The following is a 22756-nucleotide window of genomic DNA, read 5'->3' on the forward strand; positions in this document are numbered from 1 at the left end:
AACGGTTCAACGTTTTCAGTGAGTGCTAGATAGGTAGCGACGGTTCGGCGTTTTGGCCTGCAACCATATTAATTTCTGTTGCTTACTGTAACGTTGTGTTTTCATCTCTATCAGCACCATAGTTCCATTATTTACTGTTGTTGTTATCTAACTATAAGATACATCCGTAGAAGAAGCTCGAATTTAACCCATCTGGGGGTTCCAACTCAGGGTGTAGCAAATTTTATATGAATTTACCATCACATCACACACTGGAAAGTATGCAACTTAAATTAAGCTGCTTTTGATTTTATAATTTATCTTCAATTTTCATTATTTTAAAACATTATCTCTAACCCAAAAGAAGGTATTATTTAAAAAACCACTCCACACAACCGGAACCTTATTTCGGTTTCCCGTATTCGCTGTAAAAAGTCGAACAGTGTGGAATCCACGGAGCCGGCGGCCCGGCACATTGACACTGTGGGGAGAAAAGATTTAATAGAAAAATATGCGCGGTCACTGCCACGTCGGCGATGCCGCACAATCAATTAGATGCTGTTATGTTGCGCTGTTGCGTCCCCCTAGCACGTTTCTAAGAAAACCAACAAAACAACGCCACCAACCATGTGTGTGCTATGGAACCTAGGAGAGCGAGCCGACAGCATCTTGCTGTTCTGCGAAATTCTAGCTGAAATCTGGGCGAATTCGGAGAACGGTTGGCGTTGGGCGACGGAGTCGCTGGATTCATGAAACCTTTAACTTGATTTCGCTCCAGCGAGCCAGAGGACGCTAGCTGTAACTAGCTAGTTGGTGGCGGAGCGATCGACGACCGCCGCCGCCCGATCGCTAGACCCCAGCGAGACAACTGGCGAGGATCACGGCGGCGAGCAGGTTGGTGGCCACGGTGGCACCCAGCGCCCCGCTTCGCTGCGCAGTAACCTTGAAAGAGCGGTCTGTCTGGGGCCACTGTCGCGGCGTGTCGGTCGGTCGGTCCTACGCAAATGGCGAGACGCGTTGCGTCTAGGATCTAGCCCGTCTAGGCTAGGGGCCCAGACAAATCGCTCCGCGGTTTCTAGTCCGTTGCCCTGTCGGGGGGTCGGGTCAGCCAGACAGATATTTTGACTGGAACGGTCCGCTAGATTTGTGGCACAGTCCACCGTTCGGAGGAGGGAGGGGGGAGCTCTACTTCCCGATGCCTGTCTACGTTTGGCCACATTGACGGAGATTAAACGAATAAACGGAGGTTAAGTGCATGTTTTTCGGATCAGGTCGGGTTCAGCAATTGCTTAGGGCGATTGAAAAATTGTGCGTAGCTTTGGCGGCTGGCCAATTCCTGGCGGCCGTGAAATGGGGTGGCCGTTAAGTGGTCGTCTTCCGGTGGGAACGCACGCATGTTTACACGGTGCGTGGCTTACCAATCCCGGGCCGGTAGCGCAAGACATTCGTCTAGCGCGCCCGAGACGGAAACATTGTAGTTCGACATTGCGAGATGACAATTGTGGGCGACTGATGATAAAAAATTTGCTGCTTCCTGCTTATAGGCTTGCCCGCCGACCGATGCTGGTGATTACCGCTGATGATGATACCGGTTACCTATTTGAACTCTGGCAACTGGCGACAGATGGAGAGAGTCTGGGAATAAATTGGTCGTCAGGCGTTACGGGCAAACCCAAATTGGCCACCGAAAGCACACATTTCACACACAAATTTGTAATGCAAAGTTCCGGCGTACGAGATCGGCATGCGGCTCATGCATATACTGTGCGGCCTTTGCCGGAAAAAACACGGAACACCCGCAGGAAGGAGTGTCGGGCCTACTCGAACCAGTAGGGCACCACGGTGATCGCCACGGCCAGGGTTATTGGCACCGCCGGTGTCTGGACTTCTTGGACCGATTCGTGTCCCGTGTCACACGAATCACTCGTGCCACCATCCCTTTGCCGGCTGGACCAGTTGTTGGTAAAAGCTCCAACTTACAGCCGAGAGCGCCGGCAGACGAGTTGGTTCCACCCTTTCGCGTACGGTTTTTCGTTCGTTACAACATGTACACGCCCATTGCACACTGGAGCTCGGCTGGCTGGCCACAGGTCGCTGTATAACTCTAAGACTCACTCCCAAATACAAACATCCAAATTTCTGTAAGGAGATCCATTGAAAAGTGGCAATGGTTTGATATATTGAGAAGCTCTCAATCTGCATAGCGAAACGATCGATTGTTTGATTGTTTGAAGTTTGTTTCAAAATGGCATAAAAAAGTTTTAAACATAAAAGGCAGGATGGGCACATTTTAGTTAATTACAGACCTAAAAGTTCACCGTAATCTTTTGGCGGACTCTTGAAGTCCGCGATCGTGTAGACCGAATGTTATCTTTGGCACTGTGGCCGGGGAAAAGGCAGAATCTTCAGGCAACCCTTTCGATGGCCGAGGTTTTCCTCGGACGCACGTCAGTTCTTCATTCCATCTCGCTCCAAGACGGAGTTCCCGTCTTTTTCTTCGGCACCGTTCGGACATCTCACTCTCTTTCTGTCTCTCTCGCGGCAGTGTGTGTGACAGAGACTTCCCACCGGCGGCCAGCGGTAGCACTTGCCGGTGGAGCGAATGTCCGATATCCAATTTGGACATCCTTTCGTTCTCGGCTCTCGGGTCGGGCGGTCCCGCTCGCACGCTCTGCGGCCCCTTTCGCGAACGCGGGGTTTGTTTTTCGCGCGTCTGTCTCTCGGGCGGGCGGCCAGAACGGCGAACGAGCACGCTTCTTGCCATCCTTTGCTGTGCAGTAGGCCTCGGTATGTAGATATCGTGCTCGCCCGGCTCGGCTCGAACTTGAGCTCGAACACCGCACACAGTCGCACCGGGGCCGTGTGAACGGGTTGTGTTGGTGTGTCGGTTGGTTTGGCCGCACGCCGGCCGTGCCGTATAAATAAAATACCTCCTTTGGGAGCAATCACTTGATACACACTCCTCTTGGCAGGCGCAAGTGTAGCGCAAGCAGCAAGAGTGTTTCGCAGCTCGCACGGAGAAACCCACGGAGAACAGTCCCTTCCGGAACGGTGGAGAAAGTTTTCACCAAATTTCCCTCTGTCGCGCCCGTTCCAGTATTTTTTTAGTTGAAAGTGATCTACACGCGGAAAAGAAGATAATTCGTTAGCTCAGGGCACAGTTCGAGCAAAGAGTCGGTGAACCGAAGGACACTAGGACGAGGGCTCAGTAGGTGAGGTAGTGTTTGCAACAGTGCGCGGTGTAGTCGCCGTATTAGTAGTGACGATGAAGACACTGATCCCGTTGGCGCTCCTGTGCCTGGCTCAGGCCGGGCCGATCCTGAGCGCGCCCTTTAACCTGCGCGACATGCTCGAGGACGGGCTGGCGATACCGGAGTCGAAGATGATCGACTTCGAGAACCTGACCGAGAGCGAGCGGGAGCAGTTCCTGCGCGAGAACGTCAACATCACCGCCCTGAAGATCCAGCAGCGGGTGCTGCGGGAACAGCAGAATATGAACCGGACCGCCGGCCCGATGGCCATCACGGCGAGCACCACCGACCGGGACCTGTCCGATCGCGTCAAGACGCGCAAAGAGTAAGTACCTTGCCTTGTTTTTTGGGGCGGTTCACACTCAGTTTTCCCGGGAAACTTCCCGAGAGTGTCGCGAGCGTGCACCGTTGCATCGCCGTGTGTGCCAAAAGGCACACCAGAAAACCCGGCGCCCGGTGGAAGGAAGTGTGACTTGAGAAGCTGCGAAAAAAAAAGCATGGCACCCCCACCTATTTATAGGTCGGCACGTTTTTCCACCGACTTTCCGTCCGGCTGCATACACGGACCCGAGTGACGGTGTTTTCCACGCTGAATTTTAATACTGCACCCGATCGCGATGCGAGTCCGCACCAGCGCCTGTCGGACAGTCAGCGTCGGAGTGATGTGCAAATTTGGCACTAATTGTCTCCGATGCGCCGTTAGACGTTTTCGTCGATTCATATCGCCCGAGAACGATAACCATGGTTTGGAGTGTCTAAGCTTCCTATAAAATTAAATTAAATTTTTCACATAAACATAACTAAATGGACCATTATTTTTTTAATAAAAAAGAAACATCCCAAATGTACAAAAAATTATTATTAGATCAACGAATTGTTCGAAATTGAGAAGCGTTCGTTGGACACAGCCTACTACTACTGCTGCTGCTACTGCGATGTTGATTCAAGAGAGCGAATACACCACTCCAGTCCAACTGGTCCCGTCGTAAGGTGGGCAACAAAGTCGCGGTCGATGTTGGATTGACCGAAGATCATTTCCATTATTTACTGAGAGCAGCGCGGATGAAAGCGACCAGGCGACCCCTTCGATCGGCTCGAGGTGGGAAAATTTTCCCCGACCGGATAACAGCTGTGGCGTGAACATATTCTTAGAATCCGCCTGCCACTCTGTTTCCCACGGCAACAGCGCGCCCCGCTCGCGGGTGAAAAACGGTGAATGAAGTAGCGAAGTATCCACAGTCCGCAGATGCCCCAGGCACAACTATTTAACAGTTTGCGGTTGGGACTCTCAAATTTCGCGTGCAGCGCGGCGAGGCGCGAGGGGTCAGCAGACTATAGGCCGGACTTACCTAACATCCTGTCTGTGACAGACCTTGCGTAGGCAATTTCCGAGCGGTGGCGGTGCGTCTGGTGGACACGTGGTTTCGACAAGCGCGACACCTACGCGCCCTGCGTTACGCACAGCTGATGAGTGACCGGATGTTTGCTTCATAATTTACGCGCCCGTCCCGCTTTTCCGTTTTTCCCAGAACGTGAAGTCAGTGACCAGCGTCAGCCGAACGGGAACCGACAACCGTCAACGTGTCAGGCCATCCGCCCTGAGTCCGATTTTAAACCGTGACGTTCTGGCACTGGTTTGCCTGAGCCGGCTTCCGACACGTGTGGCGCTGACCGACGGCTGTCAAGTCTTTAATATTCCTACGGCTCGCTGGTTGGCAACGTTCCACGCTTGCCATCAGCATCCCCAACGGGCTGTGACGTGTTCTGGCGGCTTTTTGGCGTGTGGCTGCACTTTAAGCCGTTGCCGTGTCTCGACGATGCACACGATCCCGACCTTGGCCTCGGAGCTCGCTAATGGCGTCGTTAGCAGCCACACACACACACACACACACATATGCTGCCCTGCACACGAAGTGGAGACCGTTTGTCTGCGAGTGTCAGACACGTCGAAATCAGGGTACGAGAGTGTACTCCAAATTGTTGCTAAAATTCTTCCCACCAAAATGCTCCATTGCACTCTCGAGGGGGGTACACACATTGTTCTCTGCTCCGAGTGGCCCACTCTGCGATCTTGCATAATAAGTGCAAATGGAGTCCAACAAGAGCAGCAAGACCAAGACATGACATATGCACCGCGCCGCCTAATCTGTGGAGACCGGAGTGTCGGAGAAGGTCGTGTGTGCGGTGGCACCGATTTGTGGTACGAGAATTCAGCCACTTCGTTCGGGACGTCGCTTCAATTCCAGACCACTCCGGTGGGGAGACATTCCTTTCACACAGCGGCAGAGAGCGAGCGAGCAGATGTGGTTGGCTCTTTTTTTCCTGCTGGGGGAAAATGGAAAATGCATCTGCTTGTTGGGGACGGAACGGAACGGACCAACGGGACCAGGGAACATATGTTCACACGCATTTTTCGTCGTCTGGGACGCGGTTGGGAAAATGCGTTTTCAAGGTTACGGGTCAGGACGGTCAGAGAAATCTAGGTCTTTGTGAGGCACGGAAGGCCCGCCACCAGAAGCTGACGACTGAAGCGTCGTCGCGGTGGTTCTCGGTCTTGGGGTCTCTCTGACCAATACCTGGGCCGGCGAAAGCGTGAGACAAGTCAACAGTCAACAAAAGCGAGCGGCGCAACAACGCGCCCAACCTCAGCCAACGCGAGACGGCCGCCGCCTTCCGTCGTGACCTGGCTGGCTGGCTGGCTAGTTGGCGAAGGAGCTGAGGAGTGCAGAAAAATACTAATAACAACACGCTCCGTCTAGACAGCCGGCAGACAGTGTCGGCGACGACGACGACGGCTAGGAGCTAGGAGCTGCTGTTGCAGGTTTCTGTGTTTGCATATGCGAACCGAGCGATTTTCTCAGCCACAACACGACGGTGGCCGAGGCCGGCTGCATCGCGCGGTGCATCCCAAGTGGTGGTCGGGCAGTAATTTAATAGGCCCACGGCTGCAGCCAGCCACGGAGCATAAGCCGGCCGGCCGGCCAGGCGATGACGACGACGACATAGTAGCGAAGATGCAACGGCCAACGGCAGTGGAGTCTGCGTCCTGAGTACTGTGGGTGAGAGTGGACCGGGAGGGACGGTGGCCATAGTTTCGTGGAGTGCACACTTCACGTTTGGACCCGGCAATAGTTTCCGCCTGTCAGCGTTTGCCGTGACCACCGTCGCTGCCGCCGCCGCCACCGATCGCTCAGACGCCACCGACTCCGTTGGAATGTTCAACTCCAACGTCCCACCGGCGGCGGCGGCGGACATCGGGGTGCGTTGCGGGCCGCGTGAGGCTGGGGAGACTAGTTGATTTGTCGCGCGCGTGGTTCTCTCGCGTGATTCGTCCGTGCTTAGAGCAGGCGGCCGCAGCGGGCCGGCGCGGTGGTAGACCTTGGCATGAGGTGCTTGAGGAGGTGGCCAGCCGTCTAGCCGCTGTCTAGCGCTCTGTCTGTGTCCGTGTGTGCTCGTGTGTGTGCGCGCTGGCAATAAAATAAACGGCGCAAGAGGTCGCAATGGGCCGTAATCTCCGGTAGCGTGTGCTCCGTTGGAGGACTTCTGGCCGGGTCGGGCCGGGTATGTCGCTTTCGCGTGGAGTGAGCTATTTATGAAAATTATGGCGTCACCGGCAGCGACGACAGACCGTCAATTGCCAGCACATGTGGCGGGACTGCAAGAAGGAGTTTATTATTTCTCTTCTTTTTTGTTGCGCCACTGGATCGTCTGAACTGGCTTCCAGAGAGATATTGCCCAAGAGGGTTTGGGTTGCAATGCGTTTCAAAGAAGAAAGGACATGGTACGAGTTGTGCTGTAAAGGAGCACGAATTGAGCATCCTGTTAGGGGCAATTGGCTTTCAAGATTCAAGTATGATCGCCTATGCAAGGTATGCCACAGAAGTTTGGCTGAGTAAACCCAGAATTGGGTTTTCTTGAATTCATGAAGCCACGAACGAACCTAATGGTTGGCCCAATCCCACAGGTACGCCAATCAAATCATCCACAACATCAAGCAGAACATCGAGAGTAATATCATGCGCAACGACTCCACCGGCCAGCTGGCGGCTACGCACGAGATGGCCTTCTCGGCCGTCTGCGAGGTGCCGAAGAACACCAACACCAGCCAGTGGAACGAGGACTACACCTGGAATCTGTACTTCCGTTTGCCGCACAACAAGCAGTACAGCTCGGTTAATTCGGCGGTGCTGAGGTACTACGGCCGCCCTCAAGGGATTCTGAACGGCGGGAGATTGAATTGATTTTCCCATTTTTTCCCAGACTTTACATGAACGGGATCAACTCCACCGGCACGCGGAACCTGCGCGAATCGGACAACTGCAAGAACCCGGCCGAACAGATGATCCGCATCACGACCTCGGTGTACTACCGGAAGAACCGCAAAGGTACGTTTGAGGGCCACTGACGCAACCACGGGTCACCAACCTAGAACCTTCCCCCAGATAATCCAGCTCCCGAGCGTAAGAAGCGCATCTGTAGCAGCATCACGATCACCCAGTCGTACCGGGGCTGGATCTCGATGGACACGCTGCTGGCGGTGAAACTGTGGGACAAACCGAACCGCAACTTTGGCATCGCGATCGACATCGAGGATCAGGAGGATCGCCCGCTGAAGGCGTCCGACTTCTTCCAGCCACCCGACTGCTCGGAGGCAAGTAAAGTCAACGGTAAGTGTTCTTGGCTTTGCCTGGCTTGTGCTTCCCCCGTCTACCTCTCTAGCGTCGATCAGTGCCGGGATTCCGCCACTCTGGTATGGGTTGTAAACATAGCTCCCCACCGTGTCAAGCGCCGCCTAGCGCCCGAGTCCGTTTCGCGCAATTCTTGGTTCAAGTTCTACGCACGGCGAATGGCGCAATCCACTGTCGTCCGCCGTAGAATATATCCAGACACGCGCGATATGATCGAAAAAAATTGTTACCACCAGACACCAGCGGCCACATTCCAGAACGGCGCGGCTTCTCACTATTCCCACGTTTGTTTACGAGCACGACAGCCGCCGCCGCCGCCGCCGGCCGGCAGCCGGCAGCCGGCGTGTCGAATTACGCCCTGACACCGTGGCCGTGTAAAAGTGTCTAGCACCCAGATCTCGCTTGCCGCCGTTTCATTCATGGTGGCGCGGCGTCGAGCTGCAATTCGAGTGGCCCAATACCTGGCACTGCACCTTGGGCGTTGCGCTTAGGTGGCGCTTTTGGCGAACGGTTCCATTTCGGAGTCGCCCAACTTTTATGCCGACGGTTCGACGTGTCCGGTCCCGGGGATCTTTGGGGCCCATTGTCGCGCGTCTTCCGATGCTGTATGGGCAGTTTTCAGCACCGGGCCCCCACCCAGGCCGGTTAGTGACCAGGGTGCCCTCCGTCCCTCCCTCTTTCTCTCTTTCTCCTGGGGGTGGTATTCTGTTGAGTTTCCAAAATTCCTACATAGCCAGGGACGTAGCCGTGGCACGGCAGGAGCACTGGACAGCGCCGGCTCTAGGTAACATAATCTGTACTGTCGTCCAGCATGGTGCTACGCTTGTGGTCCGAGTGGCTCCGCTCCTGCAGGCGCGTGTTGTGTTACGTTTTTAGTGCTTGCTTTGTTTCGGTTGACCGTTCTAACCGTTCGTTCTTTGAGTACTTGCGTTTGCCGCGCATGATTCAAGCGATCCAGATCCGCGACTTCCGGGTCTTCCGGATCGGTCTTGCTTTAGTGTTGCGCTTGCCCTCGTGTGCGCTTCTTTGTGTTGTTGCTAATTCTTCTGCAGTTTGCCGTATCGTTTGAGTGTGTTTGATTTTTTTTTCTTCAAGTGTGACCGTTTTCGATTGATGTTAGATAAGGTTCCTCCGATCATGTCATGTCTCTAATCGGTGTTGTAAATCTTCCTGCAGCTACAACCGTACTTCCATGGAGCTTTTTCCGAAAATCACTCGCATGGACCGCTAATGAAATGGACAATGTGCCACAGTAAGTCGAGCAATATAAGGGGATAGCCACGATCTAACCACTCTAACCGGATCGTTTTATGTTCCTTAATCTCTCGCCAACAGCCAACCAAGAATAGATGTTGCCATCCACAAAAATATGCATTACAATCATCGTCTGTTCCGCTCGAAGCACCACTACGGGTACAACGTGCGTTACCATCTGTTCAACGGGTCCACCACCGGTAGCTACTCGGGCAACTCGTACGAGCACGAGCAGGACGTGGAATCCCGGGCACCCGGGTCGGCCGCCAGCCACCAGGCCCATCATCAGCAGCAGCAGCACGTGCACCACAAACAGCTGCACCACCATCTTCACCAGCTCCAGCAGCAGCAGCATCCGGTCGCGATCAAGATGTCCCACAAGAGGCGCCGCCATCTGAACCATCGAGCCAACACCAGCACCCAGACGATCGCCTCGGCCGAGAGCGACGAAAACCTGTCATCCTCGTCGTCGGCGGCTTTCGATTCGGCCGCTTCCGCCTCGGCCGAGGACCGGCAACTATGATTCGGTTGCCCGGTAACCCCCAGGCTAGGCCACAGCAGCAACAGCAGCATTAGTAGTAGTAGTAGCAGCCCTAGGCAGTAGTAGCATTAGGCAACGGTAGGTCCTCTGGCAGGTTGTAGTTCGATAAGCATTAGCCGTAGTCGGACCGAGTTAGTCGTTAGGAAACTGGCCGCGGTGTGTGCGCCTGCCGCCCGGCTCGGCGGTGGGCGGCCACCTACCGGCTACCGGCACAATGCGCTTTCTCCTTGAGTTCCTTTTTTGGTTCCTTGTCCGCGCGAGCGTTTGGTTCTCTAGCAAATCCGGTAACTCAATCGACACACTACTCTCGAGTTCCTGTGCTTCGTAGTATTGTACTTAAGTTGCTTCCCTGGAGAGGGCACTGGCTCGGACGCTAGGACACTAGACCGTAGGAGTTAGGTTTAGAGCGCGTGAAGAAACCATCACACACACACACAGGTCACTTTAAGCTTTGAGAATACTTTTTGCTTCAGGACGCCTCAGGAGGGGAAACCCCCCGGATGGAATCCGTTCACTTTGCGATGGTCCGGCCATTCCGGCCCACTGACCGATCCCGATCCCCCCTCAGGTCTAACGAGTGTTAGGGGTAGCATAGGGCGCACGATTTGGATCTGGACGACGGACGACAGCAGAAGCAAGCCGTGTAAATATTCATTTCCCATCCGTCAAGCTTTACTCCCGCTTTCTATATCTCTCAGAGCCACCGGCCTGCGGCTGGCTGGCTAGTATTCGGTGGCAGCCTTCATTTTAACATCTAGATGTAATATTTATTGTACGAATCTGCTTCTTCCACATAAGTTCAACCCTCCTTTTAAGACGCGGCGCACATCGCCATTTGTAGCCGTTCTTTGGGCTCGTTAGTTCTTCGATGCAACACCCGCAGAAGCAGAAGTAGAGCCGAGAAGTGCCGAGCGCCAGATGGGCGATCTCAATCTCATAGATCGGAACGTCCACAAAATTTTTGTACATAGCTAGAACGGAAGGAACCAAATTCGCTTCTATTGTTCCGATGCGCATCTGGCGGGCATTTGTAGCAGTATAATCGTTAGCAGTTAATACCTACCTGTATGGATTACAAATACTATGTTAAACACTAATGGTGCGTACTGATTTATTGTGTCGAGCACGAGCACGAATGGCGGCGGTGCCCGGGAAGTCCCGGAAGTCCCAGAATAATGTGCTTAGCCCGTTTGATGTACACGACAAATAAAGTATTCAGTTATGGCGGATAAGCGTACGGCAACTGTCGATGGAACATTGTGTTCAGGTTTTGGGGCAGGTTTTGTGGGAACTTTCAGTCAGCTTGTTGGACGATAGCACTTCGGTACCTCTACTAGGTCAGTAATCAGAGGGAAGTACTTCAATTCGCAATTCAATAGCTACGTTGGGTTGAGAGATAAAATTAATCAAACCCCAATTCACGTGAGCATTGTTTTTGGTATGTCGTTGTCCCATTGAACTACTGATTCTGTTAATTCCATTGGCAAAAAAACAGAGATTACCGCAACAGATTATCAGAGCGCTTAATATGGGTAACGTCTTATCGAGGTCTCGGAGATAAGCTAAATCTCAAAGCTTCCTTGAGACCGCCAATAACCTATAATGCATTACATTCCAGTATGCGAATGTCCACGAGAAGAAGACCACCGGCACTCGTCCCTCGGCGTGCGTTGGAATATTTATGCTCCCGAAGCAACCCGATCGAATTGTTGGTCCCGGGGAATCTTATCGTTCCGCCGGCTCAAGATTAACACAATAAGCATTCGAAAGCGATAGCGGTCAGCGCCGGGGCGCTCTACCGGATGTTACACCACAAATTAAATGTCGCAGCGCACTGCGTGCGTCCGTTCCAACAGGTCGACCGTTCCAGCGGGGTCTTCGATGTGCTCTGGCCGGGATCTTATCATACACCGACCATCTCGCCCATACCAGGTGTTGGTTTCGTGCCCTCTCAACCATCAGATAACTCTGCGTCCGTACGGCAGCTTATCAACGCTCCAACGGCCCACGGTCTCCCCTATTTCAGTACACCAGACCTCCGTATCGCTACGCATACCGCGAAACGGGAACGAGCTCCCAGTGTTCTCCCTGATGATAGACAAACATATTTGAGACATCGGTGCGCCTCCACCGATGGTCAGTTTGATTGGAACCGGTGAGCGATAGACGCTGCGTTACCCGCGGCCAGCCAACCATTAGAGCGTCAAGTGCTGTGCCACAGTGGTGAGTAATCCATTGATATCCAAAAACGCGATAAAATCACACACACACGCGGAACGTGACCAACAGGTGTTTTTGTGAGGGGCCCGTTGTAGCGTGAATCATTCCACGGTTAGCCACCGTCTTGTGGACGTGCTCGTGCGTGCTGTGAAGCGCCATGTGGCGCCTTGTTGACGCGAGTGATGGGATGAGCTGAACAGATTGTTCCGTGTGGAACCGAAGAACATTCCCTATCCGGTGACTAGTTGAAACGGGCGATCGGATCCCATCGGAACTGTGCGGAATCAATTGGACGAGAAATTATCACGTGAGAAGCAGGTTGGTACGGTGCGCCAAGTGGCTACTTCAGTAGAAGGTCGCCCGAAGCGCTGGCCACTGAACGGGGTTCCGATACATCAATGTCAGCGTCAGTGACGAGCCAATGATAATGAGCTACTTATTGTGTACCGTGGCGTATGCTGATGGTTGAATGATCATTATGGTCGCACTATTGCATACATCGACGAGGCTAATTAATCGGTCTGGAACGTGGCATCAGTAGGAAAATCCTCCGAAATTGAGCCTACAGCAAATCGGTAGTTCGGGCACACGAATAATCTACGCACGGTGCCATGTGTTAGTGAAGTGCTAGAAGCGCACCAAACGAAACAAGTTTCGCGGACCAGATCTAAAGTGAAAGTGGCGAATGCAATGGGCATTTCGGTCGCGACACTAAATATTAACGGGGTGTAGACTGTGGTTGTGGCCGTGCCGTGCTTTAGTTGAAGTTATGGACTGTTTCACTTTGGACATTGTGCTGAACGGCTGGCAGTGAACTTGTGTCTACTTTCAGAACTGAGCGACATGCGACGCTATTCCCGATAAGTCTATTGAGGACGCTTGAAACTAGAGAACGACTTCCATCATGAGTGGTATCCAGAACGAGTCGTTTGTTATGTCAGAACCAGAGGTAAAGTAAAACACTTGCCGTGAAGATATGCCGCTTGTACTGACACCGTTTCGTTCCTCCGCCCTTCTCGTCAGGATGATTCTAGGCTCACCAAACGCCGATCGAACGGTTTTTCGACGGTTGTGGAGGTACGTACGAATGGTAGCGACCCAGGGGATTTGAGTGCCACTGAAACGAACCGGCCATAAAGTCATATCTTAGCGGAATGACGCCGATTCGTTGTTCTGCTATTATTACTGTTATCTCACATTGGGGCACCTTCTGCGCTGGAGGTAATCTGGCTCGGCGGATCATTATCACTTGAAGCACAATCAACTTAGGCGTTATCTAAATTTAATTTACCTTCGGAATCTCTTGTTTTGGCGCGCGCTCCCCCGAAACGTAAATCATATGAAACCGGGACACAATCGTTGGAACTAACGCGCGGGTCCATGCGGGTTTCGGTAATTGTAGAATGTACCATCGCTATCGTACCCGAATGGCGAGGAAGGCTTTGTGGAGCACCGGACGAACGGAGGTAACCGCGAGGACGAAACCGAGCGACAACCCTCTGCGCCTTATGGCAGTGCTTGGCTCTTGGCTATGGCCCAAGCCCTTGAGCGCCATCGGCAGCACATCCAACTGGCCATCTACGTTCTGCTCAACGTGGTGGTCGTAGTTTTCTTCGGATTCGCCACCAATTATTATCTAGAGTTCGGTAAGTTGATCGATGGGACGATCGGGGGTCGCACGGGGCAAAGGGTTTACTAACCTTGCGCACCGTTTATTCCATCCATCCAAGAGCAAGATGATTGTGGCATGCAGTGGTGCGATGGTTATGGATTCCTGGTATTGCTGGTGGGATTCGTCTATCTAGGACTACTGTACTATCATGTGGTGAAACCGTTGCTATCGGAACACTTCGAATCGTGGGTCGTTAAACCGGTGTCCAGAACGGTAACGAACTTCTTCAAGCCATGGTGAGTCCTCAGGGAACTAGCTTCTTGCGAATGGGACTCTAATCTGAAATCACTTGAACCGGTCACAACAAAGAGCTTTTGAAATATTTCTTTCACTAAAAATTTACTAATTTAGTACAACACTTTCCGATTCTTTAATCGTTTTCTTTCCTTCGCAAGGTACACTCGAATGGGAGCGGTATGCCTGGTACTCGTCGGGTTTGCGTTGTTTGTGTATTTCGAAACCCGTGACCAAACCGAACGACTCATGTCACTAACCGGGATGGCGTTTCTGCTGGTTTTGTCCTTCGTGCTGTCGAAGCATCACACCAAAGTGAACTACCGGCCGGTCGTGCTGGGCGTCATCTTCCAGTTCCTGCTAGGTATCTTCTGCATCCGCTGGGAGGTTGGTCGCAGTATATTCGAGTGCTTCGGCAATAAGGTGGCCACTTTCCTCAATTACACCGGCGAGGGGGCATCATTCGTATACGGCCAGGTGCTAGTGGGTAGCGGCGAGAACGAGTATGCCATCTTTGCGTTTTCCGTCCTGTCGGTGATTTACTTCTTCAGCTTCTGCATCTCAATCCTATACTACCTCGGGGCGATGCAGTGGATCGTGCTCAAACTGGGTTGGATTTTGCAGTCGATTCTCGGTACGACCGTTTGCGAAAGTGTGATCGCCGCGGCCAACATTTTCCTCGGCATGAGCGAATCCCCGTTGCTGGTGCGACCGTACCTGAAGGACCTTACCCACTCCGAACTGCACTCGATCATGACATCCGGATTTGCGACCGTCTCGGGCACCGTGCTGGCGGCGTACATTTCGTTCGGTGCCAATCCGGCTCACCTGATCACGGCCAGTGTGATGGCCGCTCCGGGCGCCCTGTGCATCACCAAGCTGATCTACCCCGAGACGGAGGAGAGCAAAACGCGATCGGATAACATTCAGATGGAGGATTCGTAAGTGGCAAAGGGATTACTATTCAACAAAACGAGGAGTAAGTTCACTTTCATATCCGCACCGACAGCACCGATTCGTCCCTGTTGGATGCCGCCAGTAACGGTGCAAGTGCAGCCACGCCACTTGTGCTCGGGATCATCGCCAACTTGGTGGCGTTCGTGGCGTTTATTGCCTTCATCAACGGACTGCTGGGATGGTTCGGATGGCGTGTTGGTTGGGAGGATGTTTCGTTGGAGAACATTTTCGGCGCTGTCTTTCGACCACTGGCATACGTGATGGGTGTCCCGTGGGGGGATAGCTACTACGTGGGCAAAGTGATCGGCATCAAGATGATCGTGAATGAGTTCGTGGCGTTCGAACGTTTAGGAGAGTTTATCAAGGAAGAAGTCATCTCGGTAAGGGCGCGGTAATGATTTGGTTTCGGAATTTGTATTCATTTCGAATCTCTCATTTTAGCCCCGATCGTCAGCCATCGCAACGTACGCCGTGTGTGGTTTTGCCAATCCCAGCTCAATGGGCATTATGATCGGTACATTGAGTGCGATGGCACCCGACAAGCGGAACGTCATCACATCCGTGGCGTTTCGAGCGTTTCTGGCCGGCTCCATCGTGTGCTTCATGACGGCCAGCATCGGTGGACTTCTGATGGATGAGACGGTATTTAATAATTTTGGTAAATCCGCTTCGTTGGTGCCGTTGCCGTCGAACGGTACGATAGGGCCCGTCTGACCGTTAACCGATTAGTGTTCAACAGTATTTGCCGAGTGTGTGCGCGTGTTACGTTGTGAATAAAGTAAAAGATATTTAAGTACACAATGATGCAAAAATCGCTGTGGTTTTTTCGTATGCGAGTCAGACAGCATCTCAAACGTTCACTTTCAACCGTCCCTTTTGAATCGATTGAAATATTTCACTTGCATGAAATGTTTATAGATAGCGTGCGAAAACGTGCGAGGAAAGAGATAACGATAAACAAAAACACGTGTGAATTTAGTAGTTTATAATCATTGGACACTTTATGCAATGCCACGGTAAACAGCCTAGGAAGAAACTGGGAGAAGTAGCTCCGAGAATTGGCACTGTGTAATGCGTTTATACACTTCGAAGAGAAGGTCAAAATCAGAACCAGCCACGATATCTGAGTAGTACTATCCAACCCCAAATGCAGATTAGTAATGAGCAAATTATATTATAAATACCTCAAATAAATTTGCATCGTACATTCGCAGGCAGTAAACGTAAGGTTCCTTATCAGTTTGAAGGTTAGTTATTCCGCGGAAACATCTATCATTTGTTCACCTCTTTGCCTTCTCGGGGCCAGCCGGGGCCGAGGCTTTACCTTCTTTACCTACGTATCGTGTTTTAAAGCATCCCACATTTCTCGATTGAGGTTTGCAGTCGTCTGCCAACCATTGAGCAGCAACCGCTCGAAGCGTGCGCGCGCTGTTGAGTGAGTCCCCGCCATTTTTTTCTTTTTTCATTCCGGCAAGGCTTCGGGGAATTCCGATTCGTGACGCGCTCACGTGCAAAAACGAGCTTGAATCGAAACTTCGGACAGTGAACAAAACTGTGATCGTTGTGTGCTTTGGGATGAATTCACGGAGGGTTGATTTCTTGAGAAAAATTAAATTGCATCTAGCGTGCCATGAAAGCGATGTAATGTTTGCTTACAACATGCTCCGCGTCTCCAATCGTGACATGCTAAGTACTAATCGCTCGTTCCGGTGAAGTCAAACTGAAAACGTAGACGTTTTAGTGCAGTTCTGTGACCAGAGTGAGTTTAGTTCGATCGGTGATGTGAACCAAGTGAGTGAAAGAAAATATTGGGTTTTTTGCTAGAGCTGCAGTGAGTTTCATAGCAATGGCCCATAACGGTACTTATACTCAGCGTTCCGACGACCAGCAGCAGGTCGTAGTAATCACCAGCGTGGAGGTACATACATGAGTTATTGAACGAAAAATGTCCGTATTTCAAAGTGACAATCTTTCACAGGACGAATTGACGCGGGTTTCAGATGAGAAAAGCTACTCGCAGTCATGGTGGAGCCGCAAGCAAACGAGTGTCAAACGAGTCACGGTCACAGTCGCGACTCACGGTGCGGGCGTAACGTTTTTTGGATTTGCTACGAAACACTTCGTTGAGCATGGTAAGAGGAACTCGAATGATTTTCGACAGCAAAGGCCAACAAAGTTTTGTATATTTGAAAAACGTATTTCAGAAAGTTTGTGCTCCGACAACTGCGACATACAGTGGTGCAGCGGATACGGGATGTTGGTGCTTCTGGTCGGATTCATCTACCTTAGTTTGCTGTATTTCCTGGTCTTGAAACCATCGGTTGGTCCCGTGGTGAAACGTGGCCTCGAACCAACCAAAGCCGCTCTGTCAAAGATCTTCCACAAACCACTAGCGATAGTGTTCAGTGTCGTTGCCGTGCTGACCGCATTCGCCATCTTTTTGTACTTCGATTCACACCAAGACATCAATCGACTGATGCCACTCGCAGGGATGGTGGTCCTGCTGGCCCTATCCTTTCTGGTGTCGAAACATCCGACGAAAGTCAACTACCGTCCGGTGGTAGTGGGTCTCTTGGTTCAGATCCTTTTGGGTCTGCTGTGCATCCGATGGGATGTGGGGCGAAGCATTTTTCAGTGCGTAGGTGTCAAGGTGGACACGTTTCTGCGGTACTCGAATGTCGGGGCCTCATTCGTATACGGTGATGCGCTCATCAACCAGTACGCAGTGTTTGCGTTCTCCGTCCTATCGGTGATCTACTTCTTCAGTTTCTTCATTTCAATTCTCTACTATCTCGGGGCGATGCAGTGGTTTGTACTGAAGCTGGGTTGGGTCGTCCAGTGCGTACTGGGGACGACGGTATGCGAGAGCATTATGGCGGCGGCCAACATATTTCTCGGAATCAGTGAGTCACCGTTGATCATTCGACCTTACCTGAAGGATCTCACCCACTCGGAGCTGCACTCCATAATGTCTTCGGGATTTGCGACCGTATCTGGCACAGTGCTGGCCGCTTATATCTCCTTCGGTGCCAGTCCGGGCCATCTGATTACAGCGAGTGTCATTTCTGCTCCGGCGGTATTATGCATTGCGAAGATCGTCTATCCCGAGGTGGAGGAAAGTAAGACGAGTTCGGATAACATTCAGTTCGAGAAATCGTAAGTTCTGTGCTGTGACTTCAAGGCCCGCATTGCTTATCGATTGATTGCAGGACCGATACCTCGTTGGTGGATGCTGCTTGCAATGGGGCAAATGCGGCCACTCCACTCATTCTGGGCATCATCGCCAACCTCATTGCTTTCGCCTCGTTCGTGGCCTTTACTGACGGGATTCTAGGATGGCTTGGCATGCTGGTTGGAGTAGAAATGGTGTCATTGGAAATGCTCTGGGGATATATTTTGCGTCCACTGGCCTACGTCATGGGGGTTTCGTGGGAAGATAGTGGGCGCATTGGAGAGATTATCGGTGTTAAAACGGTCGTCAATGAGTTCGTAGCTTACGAGAGACTGGGAGCGCTTATCCAAAACGGAACCATCACGGTGAGAATGTTTCCGTTATCGTTTATAAGTTGAAAACCTTTAAAAAATTTCTTCTACCGACAGCAACGGTCAGCAACCATCGCCACGTACGCTATTTGTGGCTTTGCCAACCCCGCCTCACTGGGCATTTCGATTGGCGCACTCAGCGCCATGGCTCCTAGTCGACGAAGCGCCATAACCTCCGTGTCGTTCCGAGCGTTTTTCACCGGTTCGGTAACGTGTTTCATGACCGCATGCATCGCTGGTAAGTAGAATCGATTTTTGGCACGGGACTTCTTACCTCTAAATCACATTGCTTCACAGGATTGCTAATAACCGAATAGCCGAACATGGGAATGCAGTTATAACCTACGTTTGTTAACGTAATGCGACTGAACGTGTGCGCTGAAGAATAATACACAATTTTGCGGATTTCAATCAGGTATACACAATAAAAACGTTTTTATTTGTCGTTAAGCATTCACATTTCGCTTTGCCCCTTCCATGCTACAGCTATTTGCAGTATGAGTTACATAGGGGCGATTACTGGAATGTAAAGCGATTTTAATGAGTAATGATTCTATTCAGGGTTCACACGATTTAACTCTCTTTTTCTACTTTTTAGATAAAAGGGATTTCTTTGTTGAGCAAATCGCACCTGTTTAGCGAGGACACCTTCACCTTTATCGAGGACACACTTTCCGTGTCGCACGCCATCGATACGTATATAGTTAAAGCTCATCATCACTCGCTCATTAATTTTATGCTTCCGAATCGGGGAAAATACGCATTTTTGCTGACGAATCCGGGGAAACCCGTTTAATAAAATGAAACCTCGAGGGCCTATGTAAAGCTATCTAATTAGTAGCACACCAGGTCGTTCCTAGCGACACACAACGTGTGCCAATACTTCACGCAACCGAATTGACTATTAAAAAACTTACAACTTAAATTAGTTAAAAGCGCTTCGTTTAAAACAAAACAACAATCAATGTATCTCACAAGCGGGCGGGAAGGGTTATCGCTCTTCTTACGGCAGGCCGTGTAAATCGTACTTGGTGTAGAGATCCTGCGTACGATCGTACACGCCGCGGGTTACGGACAACATTTCGGGAAGCATTTTCATCGCTACCGACACGTCCACACACACTCTATCTAGCAGTTGATCCCGCGTCGGAAGGGCATACATCGCCATGTTTGCCCCTTTCCGGATGAGCCAAGGATGGAATTGAGCAAGGGTATCATTGTACGCCGCCTGACAAACGGCGTTCGTCTTGACGTCGCCCTCCAGTTCGCCGACTCGTTTCAAAAATTCCTGTATGAAATCTGCAATCGGGAAAAACAAAATCAAACATTGATTTGATACGATATCAAACGCCCGAACCGCATGTTCGACTGCAACGTGGCCGCTAATGGCTATTTGAGATCGTGTCATAATGCCACGATAAGATAAAAAGTTACAGTCCAATGCCAGCTGCAGCGAATGCAATGACGTTAAATCAAATGGAACTTGAGGTTCGATGCGAAGCAGAATGCGTACCCAAACCTCGATGAAGCCGTAGCAATGTCCTGCTGCCGGATACGTAGTCCTTTTTGTTGAGCAAATTCGAGTCCCGCTCGTACTCCATCATCGTGCGGATGGTGACAAAACTTTCGGCGTTCTCTTTCGCGCGCAGCTTCTCGAGAATCTCCACCTTTTCCTTCACGTCGCTGCTGACAAATCCGAACACCGTTCCCATGAGCTGGAAAAATCTGTCAAGCCGGACGATTAATGGGTTGACAAGGTAGATAAAAGGGCTTAGATTTACTTATATAACTCCTTAAACGCTTCCAGATACTGGTCCACGTAGACATCGTCGTCAGCGGTGAGGCTTTCGGTGAACTTTTCGTGCACTCTTTGCAAATCAAACTTTTCCACCGACATTCTTGTACGTTTTGAGGTTCACGGAAAGGACGCGAAGAGGTTGAGCAGATATGTTGTTGTTTACGCGCGAAACACTATCTACGTGTCTACGTGTAAAACTACCGACGCACCTTATCGACTCAGACGACCAAGAAATACAAATGTTGGCTTCGAACTAGCTTGCCATTTGTGGATGGCGCGGATCTAGCACAAACACCAATGTTGTTCTTTTGTGCATTACGTTGCTGTCAAATCAGCTGTTGATTGTGTGTTTACGTTCTTTGTCACAAGCAACTGCTGAACTTCTTCGGAGAGCCCCTCCGCTTAGAGTTACTACGATGCGCAACGACTCTCTTTGTTCATTCGATGAAAAGGAATTAATTTTTAATACCACAAACGAATCCCGTTGCTATTTTCTCTCATAACTTGGCCAAAAATTGTACAATTCTGGCTCGGCCATAGACTGTCAAATCGATTTTCTAGCTGTCAAACGCAATGCAGGAAATGGCGAAAAGGTCTTTCAATGGGCTTTTTCGATCAGCTTTCTTGGAAAACGATGATTGAAATGAAAATAGATTTAAATTTGGAAATTAGATAGGATATTTAACAAATTATTTAATTGTTTAGTGAATCGGCATTTATTTTCTTCTTTGTGAACATATTTTTGTGACTAAATAGTTTTTGTTTTGTCAAAAGCCTTTTAAAGATAATTCCTCGCACTCAAGCCGCTCCTGTCTCAAGCGAACGTCATCATTGACAGTGCGAATCATTTTCGTTGGCTGCCATTGCCGCTGTCATCTTTCTTTCCGGTCCAAGATGGTAAGCGATGGTGTTCGATTACTTCTGCGCTCGTCCAAGAATTGTGCTTGAAAATGGTGAAGCTCCGTGCGGTTCTTAAAATATTGTACCAAATTGCGAAGCAAAGTGTCACTGTTTGCAAACGGCACGCGGTTTGTCGGTAATCGGTATGATAATTTCTCTGAACGAACCGAAACTCGCCTGCTGTATGCCACATGTTTATGCTGTCAAAAGGACTGCTTCGCGTTTGCGGCGTTGCATTATGTTGCGGCACGATCGAAACCGTCGCAAAGACCCACGGAGCTATCACCATTTTCCAAGCGGCAACTTACTTGGCCCAGAGGGAGCGTGAAACACTAATCTGCATTCTCACCCCGTAGCCGTACAAAAGATTTGTGGAGACTGGCCGCGTCGCCAAGTGCGCTGTGGGAAAGCTCAAGGGACGTCTAGTATGCATCGTCAACGTGATTGATCAGAATCGGGTAAGTAAGGCCGGCAGTTCCTGCCTCAATGCTAACAGTTCTTTGCAGTTCTGTTTGTGCCACATTTGTCTATCGATGGCGGGAGCGAGACTTTAACATGCCTCGCTTCAGTGATGATGTTTTCTACGGAAAACTTGAAAAATTAGGAAGAGCCGTCTGACTCGCAACTGAAGTAACACTTCCATTATCTGAAGCCTCTCTAATCACGGTTTAATACGACTAACTGATTGACTCATTTGACGCGAATCAGCACTCTAATGCCGTTCTTTCCGTTTCGATCTTTCCGTAGGTGCTGATCGATGGACCGACCAGTGGTGTGCCTCGGCAACAGTATCCCGTCAATCACCTGCATTTGACGAAATTCCGCGTACGCTTCCCGTACACCGCTAAGACACGCACCATTCGTCTTGCTTTGGAGAAATCTAAGGTGAAGGAGAAGTTCGATGAATCCATCTGGAAGGAACGCGCCGTTGCAAAGTACCGGGTAAGTTTGACGCTCCTTTCGAACGAGATTAAAACTGTGTCAGCATTTCGTTCGGTAATCAATTCGCACATCGCGCACTCCAGCCATCTCATTGTGATGAACACGTTTTAGTAAAAATTAATGATAGGAAATGCCGGCTGATACACATCTGAAGCCAACTACTGTTCTGATAGGACTTGAAATGAGTGATTCGGGCGATTTGGGAAATTGTTACCGCGGATGACTAATTAACGTTGTGTTCATTTTTCCAGCGCTTCAACATGACCGACTTTGATCGCTTCAAGCTTCGCCTGGCTCGTACCGAGCGCAACAAGCTTGTGACCTCGCAGTACAAGAAGATGAAGAAGGAGGTCATCAACAACGGTATGCTGTTCGGCAAGCCGGTGAAGGGTACGAAACCGCTGCCAAAGCGGCGCACCAAGAAGCCGAAGAAGGACTTGAAGAAGGACCTGAAGAAGGACCCGAAGAAGAAGCCGGTCGCGGCCAAGAAGTGAGCGATACAGTGTACCGTGTACCGTGTACCGTGCGTGTTGTTCCATCAAACACAGTTGGTGAAATGTAAAATTAATGAAATAACAAAACAACAACTGTTTACACTTTACTTCAGGTTTGGTCAGGGTTGTGGTAAATCTTTATTTTCTCGTCACATGCTTTTGGATCCTTCGCTGTTCTGTGAATGTCCCAGACCAGTCATCCGAAAAGTCCCAGTGCACAAGTAACAATTCAAACTCCAGTTAATTAAACTTAAAATCATATTTATTATGTACAACTTTGACT

At 50.7% G+C, this 22756-nt stretch overlaps 5 protein-coding genes across 5 annotated transcripts; 4 read left to right on the top strand and 1 right to left on the bottom strand.

Moving 5' to 3' along the window:
• The first annotated feature begins 3141 nt into the window (after nt 1-3141).
• On the top strand, nt 3142-10191 carry LOC128267794 (protein anachronism). Its single transcript, XM_053004717.1, has 6 exons — nt 3142-3555; nt 7195-7422; nt 7491-7615; nt 7673-7897; nt 9095-9170; nt 9254-10191. Exons 1-6 carry the CDS (start codon nt 3245-3247, stop codon nt 9693-9695), a joined length of 1407 nt encoding a protein of 468 aa, XP_052860677.1. The 5' UTR covers nt 3142-3244; the 3' UTR covers nt 9696-10191.
• Nucleotides 10192-12748: 2557 nt separating this feature from the next.
• Nucleotides 12749-15510, top strand: LOC128278037 (solute carrier family 28 member 3-like). Its single transcript, XM_053016673.1, has 7 exons — nt 12749-12882; nt 12957-13010; nt 13336-13579; nt 13664-13841; nt 14001-14780; nt 14849-15176; nt 15238-15510. The coding sequence occupies exons 1-7, from the start codon at nt 12838-12840 to the stop codon at nt 15508-15510; spliced, it is 1902 nt and encodes a 633-aa protein (XP_052872633.1). The 5' UTR covers nt 12749-12837.
• A 1231-nt stretch (nt 15511-16741) lies between these two features.
• On the top strand, nt 16742-18755 carry LOC128267040 (solute carrier family 28 member 3-like). The gene is made up of 5 exons (XM_053003832.1): nt 16742-16928; nt 17001-17952; nt 18006-18333; nt 18397-18577; nt 18637-18755. Exons 1-5 carry the CDS (start codon nt 16742-16744, stop codon nt 18654-18656), a joined length of 1668 nt encoding a protein of 555 aa, XP_052859792.1. The 3' UTR covers nt 18657-18755.
• Nucleotides 18745-20591, bottom strand: LOC128268445 (ceramide-1-phosphate transfer protein). The gene is made up of 3 exons (XM_053005538.1): nt 20121-20591; nt 19853-20064; nt 18745-19638 (listed from the first exon to the last, which is right to left on the bottom strand). The coding sequence occupies exons 1-3, from the start codon at nt 20234-20236 to the stop codon at nt 19343-19345; spliced, it is 624 nt and encodes a 207-aa protein (XP_052861498.1). The 5' UTR covers nt 20237-20591; the 3' UTR covers nt 18745-19342.
• A 440-nt stretch (nt 20592-21031) lies between these two features.
• LOC128267041 (60S ribosomal protein L14) lies at nt 21032-22573 on the top strand. The gene is made up of 4 exons (XM_053003833.1): nt 21032-21046; nt 21394-21495; nt 21785-21979; nt 22231-22573. The coding sequence occupies exons 1-4, from the start codon at nt 21032-21034 to the stop codon at nt 22471-22473; spliced, it is 555 nt and encodes a 184-aa protein (XP_052859793.1). The 3' UTR covers nt 22474-22573.
• Nucleotides 22574-22756: the final 183 nt, after the last annotated feature.

Source organism: Anopheles cruzii, chromosome 2 (assembly GCF_943734635.1).
Source record: "Anopheles cruzii chromosome 2, idAnoCruzAS_RS32_06, whole genome shotgun sequence".
Lineage (NCBI taxonomy): Eukaryota > Metazoa > Arthropoda > Insecta > Diptera > Culicidae > Anopheles > Anopheles cruzii.

Bases quoted from the DNA above. Each gene is read 5' to 3' on its own strand.
- LOC128267794 (XM_053004717.1), top strand. From the start codon at position 3,245: ATGAAGACACTGATCCCGTTGGCGCTCCTGTGCCTGGCTCAGGCCGGG. The intron at 3,556-7,194 runs GTAAGTACCTTG...CCAATCCCACAG, and splicing joins CGCGTCAAGACGCGCAAAGA to GTACGCCAATCAAATCATCC. The intron at 7,616-7,672 runs GTACGTTTGAGG...ACCTTCCCCCAG, and splicing joins CTACCGGAAGAACCGCAAAG to ATAATCCAGCTCCCGAGCGT.
- LOC128278037 (XM_053016673.1), top strand. From the start codon at position 12,838: ATGAGTGGTATCCAGAACGAGTCGTTTGTTATGTCAGAACCAGAG. The intron at 13,580-13,663 runs GTAAGTTGATCG...CATCCATCCAAG, and splicing joins CAATTATTATCTAGAGTTCG to AGCAAGATGATTGTGGCATG. The intron at 15,177-15,237 runs GTAAGGGCGCGG...CTCTCATTTTAG, and splicing joins TCAAGGAAGAAGTCATCTCG to CCCCGATCGTCAGCCATCGC.
- LOC128267040 (XM_053003832.1), top strand. From the start codon at position 16,742: ATGTCCGTATTTCAAAGTGACAATCTTTCACAGGACGAATTGACGCGG. The intron at 17,953-18,005 runs GTAAGTTCTGTG...GATTGATTGCAG, and splicing joins AACATTCAGTTCGAGAAATC to GACCGATACCTCGTTGGTGG. The intron at 18,578-18,636 runs GTAAGTAGAATC...ATTGCTTCACAG, and splicing joins CATGACCGCATGCATCGCTG to GATTGCTAATAACCGAATAG.
- LOC128268445 (XM_053005538.1), bottom strand. From the start codon at position 20,236: ATGTCGGTGGAAAAGTTTGATTTGCAAAGAGTGCACGAAAAGTTCACC. The intron at 20,065-20,120 runs GTAAATCTAAGC...CCGGCTTGACAG, and splicing joins GCGTTTAAGGAGTTATATAA to ATTTTTCCAGCTCATGGGAA. The intron at 19,639-19,852 runs GTACGCATTCTG...TCCCGATTGCAG, and splicing joins ACGGCTTCATCGAGGTTTGG to ATTTCATACAGGAATTTTTG.
- LOC128267041 (XM_053003833.1), top strand. The intron at 21,496-21,784 runs GTAAGTAAGGCC...ATCTTTCCGTAG, and splicing joins ACGTGATTGATCAGAATCGG to GTGCTGATCGATGGACCGAC. The intron at 21,980-22,230 runs GTAAGTTTGACG...TCATTTTTCCAG, and splicing joins GCGCCGTTGCAAAGTACCGG to CGCTTCAACATGACCGACTT.